At 39.4% G+C, this 8,589-nt stretch overlaps 1 protein-coding gene and 1 non-coding gene across 3 annotated transcripts in view; one reads left to right on the plus strand and one right to left on the minus strand.

Moving 5' to 3' along the window:
- The window catches only part of LOC140228718 (2-oxoglutarate dehydrogenase complex component E1-like), a 65,919-nt gene extending 63,353 nt beyond the window's left edge, over positions 1 to 2,566 (plus strand). For both annotated transcript variants that reach the window (XM_072308997.1, XM_072308996.1), the window contains exon 22: positions 417 to 2,566. In XM_072308997.1, the coding sequence (XP_072165098.1) occupies positions 417 to 519 (103 nt within the window). In that variant the 3' untranslated portion in view covers positions 520 to 2,566. The remainder of the gene's footprint in view (positions 1 to 416) is intronic.
- A 5,949-nt stretch (positions 2,567 to 8,515) lies between these two features.
- Trnat-ggu (transfer RNA threonine (anticodon GGU)) lies at positions 8,516 to 8,589 on the minus strand. Its single transcript has one exon. It is a non-coding gene; the product is annotated as a tRNA-Thr (tRNA).

Genomic DNA, 8,589 nt, shown 5'->3' on the forward strand with positions numbered 1-8,589 from the left:
ATGTATGTATTGATCTATTGTTTGAATCAAGGTTTCCCGTCAACGTCATTTCACATTGGCTCTGTAAAGAAAGTAGGTAGAAACAATGCAAAATGCCCAAATTTGTTTGATTTTTAAAGGCGTTCTAGAACATAGCTTTGTTATCTAATCAATGTGAATAGAAACAATGCAAAATGCCCAAATTTGTTTGATTTTTAAAGGCGTTCTAGAACATAGCTTTGTTATCAAATCAATGTGAATAGATATTCCAAAATCTCCCCCATCATGACATAGTGTGCCGTAGAGCCTAAAGTGTCAGAGAAATCTTTTTAGTATGAAATGACTGAATCAGGAGACCTGATATTTCATTCACTACTCACTGTCTTTCCTGTGCATCTGTCTGCAAGTCTTGTATTTCTCTTTCATTCCTCCTCCAGGTATGCTGGCAGGGCAGCATCCGCTTCCACGGCAACCGGAAACAAGAGCACCCATGTGAATGAGCAAGAGGCTTTCTTTACCCAGGCGATGAGTCTGGACTAACCTGCTCCCATGGACATCAGAAGCTTAATGCAAAATGGGCCATTTAGCAGCAGAGTGACTCGCTCTGCTTTGCCCCCCAAAACAAAACAAAACATGGATGGAGCTTGAACAATGATGCCAGCAATAGACAAACTTCAACCCGAAGATTCTTGTTAGCTAAAAGGGCTGGAGTCGTTTCATGCATGCAAACTTTTGACTGCATTCACTGCATCTGACACAAAATCTTGTTTATGTATTTGAGAACCATCCTAGTACATTAGACATATGTAAACTTGAGTTTGTAAAAGTGATGTTGCAATAGATGTTAAAAACCAGATAACAAAGATTAAGACTTTGAATCTCAAATTCTCTGGCATCAAGGCATCGTTTCTCTAGCCAGTGGCTGAAACCACGGGTTGGTTTCTTAACAAATATTTCCTGGTTCTTTTTTGTGAGCTAAAGTGTGATAACATGTACAAGACTGGAATTGATGTAAAACCAACGCAAAATTTCATTTTATACCAATGAGCTCTGGGAACAATGAAAAGCCAACGTGTAAGCTACTCGCCAGTTTTGGATATAAACACTCGTGCGAGCCAGAGTATTGTATTGCATCCGTATTCACAAGTAGTGGAATGCTGTGCATTGGCTTGTCTGTGTGTTGTGCTCGGAAATTTCCAACCAAATAGTTAATAACACCAATTTAAATGAGAGCTCTGAATAAGAAGTGCCTTTGCTTGATTCCTAACCCTGGTGAATGGAGTAGCACGAATGGCCGGTGTAATCGTAGAGCATTTTTTAACTTATTGTCAGTGAGATTTGTTGGCCGTCTCTCTTCTGCTGCGTGTTGAGCGGAAACCGCTGGAGGAGATTGACCTACCTTTGCCATATTTATAGCAATTTATGCAAGTCTGCATTTCTGACTAGTTTGAGCTTCCAGACAAGTTTAGTGCTCTTGTTTTGCACCAAATTTCTGTCGTGTATGTAACCATTGACAATAGTGATGTTATGCTTTTTGACGTAGATCTTTGTAGTGTTTGGGAAAATCTCGCAGGAGCTCATCAAAGCTGGTAGCTCTTCTGCCTACTTGAGCCTTTGGGGCCTACCAAAGGTGACAACAAATGAATTGCATACTGAATGTCCCGACTGGGTTCGTGTTCGTGGAATCTGCATTGTACAAAATGGATATAGTTTGGAGTGGCTTAGTCGTTTTTCACTTGTGAGTGAGAATCCCGTACTAACCGTCAAAAGGTCGTTATGTCTGTCATGTATTTTCTCTTTTCTTTGACATTTTCTGGATCGAAATGAGATGGACAATCCAGTACACGTGCGAGATATGGACATCATCAAGTAAACTCAGGACATCAGTAGACATTGCCAAGTGAATAACATGAAAAGATGCAAACATATTCTGGTAGCTATAAGATTGGTGATGGCTCTTCCTGTTATTTTGAACTTTAATCGTGGCGTGTCTGATAAAAATCAGTGATACACCATCAAAAGATTGATGGCTCTCATTCTAAATGCAGACAGTCTTATTGTATTGCCATACAGGTATGGCTTAGCATAGCAAGCTCCCATGGAGATCAGCCTACAGGGGCTGTATATGTACTAGTCTCCATGACGACACCTGAAATAGATGCCCGTCAGTATCGTGTCTAATGAAACAAAATGTTCAAGTAAAACCAAGCTTTCGTTATCACGTGAAGATTGGAAAAAATATTGAGCTTTCAGATCATCTTTATCTGGGCTGTGTGCTTACTACATGTTGACTTATTGGTGATCACAATCCATTTGGTCGAGAAATTTCAAATTGAATTATCTGCAAGCGTTTTCAAGGTGATATATTATTGTGTGTTGCCATGTCGTATTTGTTTTATCTCGCCCATCCTGGGGCAAAATTTGGAATGATTTCTGTGTTTGTTGTCGCAAAGGGATTCAGACCAGATGTATTTGTTGTGTATCATATTGGTTAAATGAAAATGCTGGCAGAGTTGAAGGAGGAAAGTGAGCAAACGTGTGAAGATGAACTATAAATTAAATGAAACTTATTGAGAATTCAACTTGACATCTTGTCTTCAGAGTTCATGATTTTTATCTACAATGCTGATGACTGCGTAGCTGTGCATGGAGTGAAGAATTTGTTGTTTTGAGAGCGAAAGAGAGAAGTCCTTGCAGAGAAGCGAACAAGATTGGTAAGACATGAAGCTTTCGCATATTTAGGGAGCGAATTCCCCTAGATCTCAAGGAAATTGTAAGGAATTTAATACATGTATCCTCCAGCTTCTAGGTTTTCTGGTATGCAAATGCAATTTGTATTTATGCTAGGTGTGAAAGTTCTTACATTTTGGTTCAATCATCACTTTTTTTTGTTTTGTTTACAAACATTTGTCTTGCACCATGCCCCACCTTGTAGAACAAGACAAAATTAAAATAGAATGTGATAGTAGATGCACCATAAGGGAAAGTGGGCAGCGCAGATTGTCTTTTGTTGAACAGCTGATGCTGAGCATGAAGATGTTTGAACTGAGCCAGTTTACGACAAATTTACAAGTAGACTTTTTTTTTTTTTTTGTCTCTTGAAAATCTAGTAAAGCCTTCTCCATCCACCTGTTCAAATGCGGTATATGGTATTCCAATGCTTACATTCCAGTGTGCATGCATTAGCTGTTGCTACGTTAGGCCAGCCTTGAGCAAGCTTTCTGTTTCCAGAAACATTCTGTTTATAAAGGTATGTGTGACATTTAAATAGTTTAATGTTATTGAACCGGTTTACCCCCCCCCCCCCCCCAACACACACACACAATGGTATTATGCAATCAACCCAGATCCTACATACATTACCTATGGATAACCAACTTCAAAGACTTGCATTTCAAAGAAGCTATACATGCTTAAGAATACACTTGATCCTCACACATTGGCCGAATGTGAAATAAAAGCTGAACCCGCCTGTGGTTGGTGCGACATCAAGGAATGAACATGAAACTTGGTATCATACGCTCAAAAACATGCACATACAAACACACATTTAAAACGCCTTTAGGATATGACGCAGGTGCTCATCCTTGTGAAAAGAGAACATGATTTGCCCATGCCCCCAAGACTTGTCATCGTATTAATAGAACAATGTGCCATGTGTCACCATCTCCCTTTTGGTTTGGCTCCGAGAATATGACCGAAAAACGGCCCGACACATGCCTCCCACCATTGAGTCACAATAGCATTGCCTACCTTTATAAAACACACACACGCACGCACACACACGCACACACACACACACACACACACACCATCTGTAACGGCACTACTGTACATATGCCCTTTCAGGAGCACCAGCCCATGTGACATGCTGTTTTTCCTATGTTAACAAAAACTAAAAAGAAAGGGTATAAGTAGATAAATGAATAGATGATTAGTAAATGAAAGAGAAAGAGAGTAAATAAGAGAAAGAATTATATATGAATTAAATGGTAAGCTTGTTTCATTAGATTTTCAGGCAATTAGTAATTTTTTAATTAAAAGCAACTTCATGAAGACAAAAAAATCTTGAAACTACATGATTAGTCTTGCATTCATTATACCACCATAACAAAAATAAACAACTTATACAGCCATAATACATACGTCTGTGATGGTCCGATATCATAATTGCCAGAACTTCACTTCTCTTGTTATGATAAGGGAAGTTCGAGGGACGGAGTTCCAGCTGGCTGTAATTATTCAAGCAGTTGCCAGTTTTGGGTTGATGTACAAAGGAATTCCACAGGTGCATTTGTGCCTTTGATTATCAGGGTTTGATGCTGCAATCTTCCTGAGCAATCTGAAGATTAATTTTGAATATTAACATAACGTTGACCATATTTTGCTTGTATATTTGTTCAATGAAATGAAATTCCACTTAATAATAAAGCATAGAAAAACAAAAGTCATTCCAGTCCAGGAATATGTGCAAAAGTGTAAATCAGAGCTGTATCATTTGAAAGTTCTTGAAACTGTACCCTTCTGGAAAGCCGGTTTTATCACTTTTTCACATCACTCCGACAAATCCCGAGAGCGGACTAACTTTACCTTGGGCTAAATAGTTTTTTTTTTTTTTTTTTAAACCTTTTATACCGGGGATTAGCTCGCTTCAGATGCGGAGCTGAAGCGAGCCAACCCCCAGTATAAAAGGGGTATGTGACTGATATGGAGTAACCTTCAAGTATGATTCTTTATTGGTAGATATATCAGATTAGTGTCTGGGCATGCCCAGTGGAGTAATTTTCATTTTTATAAACATCATTTTTTTTTTTTGTACGCAATTTCTATTCGCGCATCCCGTGTATTAATTCACCATTGTCATGCTTACACATACATCACCTTCTTTGATACGTATAGGGATGGCGAAATGTTATCTTCCTCAGAAATTGGCGGACGATTATACAATGAGACACGAGTCAATTGTCTTCCTATCTGCGCGCCAGATATAATTTGGCACATGCTTCTAATTTTTTCGAGTGGCTGCAGTTGTGACTCCGTTCTCTTGAATCTCCTTGCTATTCCTGATTACTGGTGCTGTCTTTAGTCTATAGTCAAATCACCTGGATACTCGGCGGCGCTGATCATGATTTCAAAGGAGATCGGTTCTTCTTTCTCCATCTCTAGCTCCATTCTTATCTTAAAAAAAGAATCGGACATACGATAACAGGTAATGGAATTTCAACGTTAAACATGTTTTCGCAAAACGAAGGCATGAACAGCGTCTTTAAAACTTGAGGCAGAGACGGGACATGCCTCATGACATTTACTGACGTAAATTAGTTTACATAGTTATGAAAGCATGAGCTTTCCTCGTCAAGCGATTCCTCCCATCATTAAATCAATACTGACTAAATACTACTAGTATCAGGAAAATAGTGAATTTAGAAACACTTTTGTTGCTCTGTTGATGGTTAAAGGCTGTATCTCACCAACGGAGACGTCTCCGCGACATCTCCAGCGTATCAGTGTGGCGACGTCTCTGAGACGTCTCTGAGACGTCGCGGAGACTTCGCGAAAAATCGAACATGTTTGAATTTCTTGCGACTCCTCAGAGACTGTGTAATTTTCAGGAGACGTCTCGAAGACGTCACGGACACGTCTCTGCAACTAGCAAAATCTGGAGTCGCGAACTAGTCGCGAATTAGTTTCAAGCCGGGTGAGATAACCCCCTTTACCATTTGAACGCGCAGTTATCTCCACGCTTTTGCCCATCAGTACCGTCAATGAGCAAGGCGAGGACTACAAAAGAGCAGGGGTCTGTTCATGAAGTCATCAAATAAAAGTCTTCACATTAAGGCCCGAATTCACGAAGGTGGTACAAATGAAACCATGGTTTAAACCATGGACAACTAAACCATGGAGCGCCAAGTGTCGCACGGAATATTTCGCTACGAAATTGGTCATTTCGTCGACAAAATGACCGCTTCGTTAACTAAATTATCATTTCGTGGACGAAATGTTCATTTAGTTACAAAATGTTGTTATTTCGTTACAAAATAATCATTTCATCGACGAAATGACTGATTTCGTAACGAAATATTCCATGCGACACCTGGCGCTCCATGGTTTTTGTCCATGGTTTAAACCATGGTTTCATTTGTACCACCTTCGTGAATTCGGGCCAAAATGTCAGAATGGCCAAAGTTGCTCATAATAAAATGTAGCTATGAGAGAGGTTTAAATCCAGTTCATGACGTCTCTCATAATTCTGTCTTATGAGCGAAAAAGTCTCTTCTAATACATATCTGTCTCTATATTCACACATCAGGATAGACTTACGGCATTTAGGCCTACGGCTGGACCGCTTCTTCACGTTTTACTGTGCAATTTGCGGCGCATTGCCAAGTCACTTATGGTATGGGTAGGATGTACCCGTTTCTGGCTGATCGTTTCGAGGGACTTAGTTAGTATCAGCTGGCTCTCGTTTCCTTTTTGCACAATGTCATTTGTTGCGGTTATCTATTTTTTCCTTTCTTTCTTTTTTTCTTTTGCAGTTCGATTCTTATACAGGTGTTTCATGCATGTCTTCGTCTACATCGAACCCATGCCCAATTGTACACCAGATTGGCTTCAAGAAAGAAAAAAAAAAGTCGTTTTATAAATGAATATTTGCTTTTGTGGATGTAATGGCATGCTTCCTTTACAATATTTTGATATCCCGCCTGAAGAGGATGTCTTTGGGCTTTAGTTTTAATAGAAGTTTTGTTTGTATACTTCTCTTTGAACTGCCGGAGTGTCCTGCGCGATCTTCTGACAGACACTGGCATTCTGACACACGAGTCTTTCGTATTCATAAAAAAAGCCCCAACCCCCCTCCCCCCCAAAAAAAAACACAAAAACAACCTCGAATGCCATTGGTCGCGCGAGTATTACTTTTCTTTAAACTGGCCTAGCGAGATAATGGGATGGATGATTATAAACATATAATGTGCAGATATGCTCTTGTGTACGCCTTGATTATTATTTTTGCTTACATTGTATGTGAATGGGGGTGGCGCTGTATGAACGACTGCCATGTGTTTAACGTGTGGCTACTCATATATTTTAAGTGTGATGGCATTATTCACTGTGATTACCCCTGAGTAATATACAATATTTACTTATATATATATATATATATATATATATATATATATATATATATAATGTGAGCAAAGAAAATGGGTTTTCATCGGGATTCGAACCCGATATATATATATATATAATTTCCTACTCTACGGCAATACAAGCATCCACAAAACTGTGAAACAAAACAGAGATAGTCTGTGAGACCACATCAGATAGCCAAAATATACACAGGGGACAAATCAAATCTAGTGGACTACTTCCGCTTGGCACGAAATGGAAGAGCTAACATCTTAAGTCCGGTGGACGCAGTGCTATAATTATACTTGGCAGCAGCAAGATCCAACTCATCCCCAGAATCTCTCCAGTTGTTAACAGAACATTGCTCACTTTGTTAACAGAACAGTGCTGCCCTAGATCGGTGTTCGTCCCAAACCCGTAAAGGGGCATTCCGGACGATTTTCATAATTTCACATCATGTAGTACATAAATCAACAGCTCCATGTATAGATCCATGGAATTTATTGTGGTCCTTGAGCAGAGAAACCAATAAATTGAAAATCTTAAACAAATTACACTGAACAGTGATGATGACATCAGAGCCTCATATATTTCAGAAATGTAGCAGTGTAATTCCATTACAATACCGCTTGCTCAACAAGTTCACCTGTGAAAAATCCATGCATACCGTCTTCTTTTGTTCTGCTTCCTTGAGCCCCAACTCATGCATTCTTATGGTGAGGCTGTCATGTCATCATCCTTGTTCATTGCAATTCACAATAAATTTTGAAAACATTCTCATTACTTATCCTAATCACTATAAATTCTGAAACTCTGTACTCAGTTTGACTAATTTATAGTTCTTCAAATGTAAAAATCTGAAAATCACCCGGAAGTCTCCTTTAACTCTCTTTGCTCGTGTGGTCAGAAGCTATAGTGTGTGTATGTGTGCCACACACACACACATTAACCTGACATAAACCCAAAGGATGTAAATCAACTTTGGAATAAATGCGAGGGATCGCCGAAGCGATGCTGCTTTTTGTAATATATTTTGAAACAAGGAACAGAAAACTGACCAGAAACAAATAATAAATAGCGAAAACTTTGAGCAAAGAAAATGGGATTTCATCGGGATTCGAACCCGAGACCTCCGGATTACTAGACCGGTGCTCTACCGACTGAGCTATTGAAAGCCCTAGATCGGTGTTCGTCTTTGCTCGTGTGGTCAGAAGCTATAGTGTGTGTATGTGTGCCACACACACACATTAATTAACCTGACATAAACCCAAAGGATGTAAATCAACTTTGGAATAAATGCGAGGGATCGCCGAAGCGATGCAGCTTTTTGTAATATATTTCGAAACAAGGAACAGAAAACTGATCAGAAACAAATAATAAATAGCGAAAACTTTGAGCAAAGAAAATGAGTTTTCATCGGGATTCGAACCCGAGACCTCCGGATCACCAGACCGGTGCTCTACCGACTGAGCAATTGAAAGC

Source organism: Diadema setosum, chromosome 5 (genome assembly GCF_964275005.1).
Source record: "Diadema setosum chromosome 5, eeDiaSeto1, whole genome shotgun sequence".
Lineage (NCBI taxonomy): Eukaryota > Metazoa > Echinodermata > Echinoidea > Diadematoida > Diadematidae > Diadema > Diadema setosum.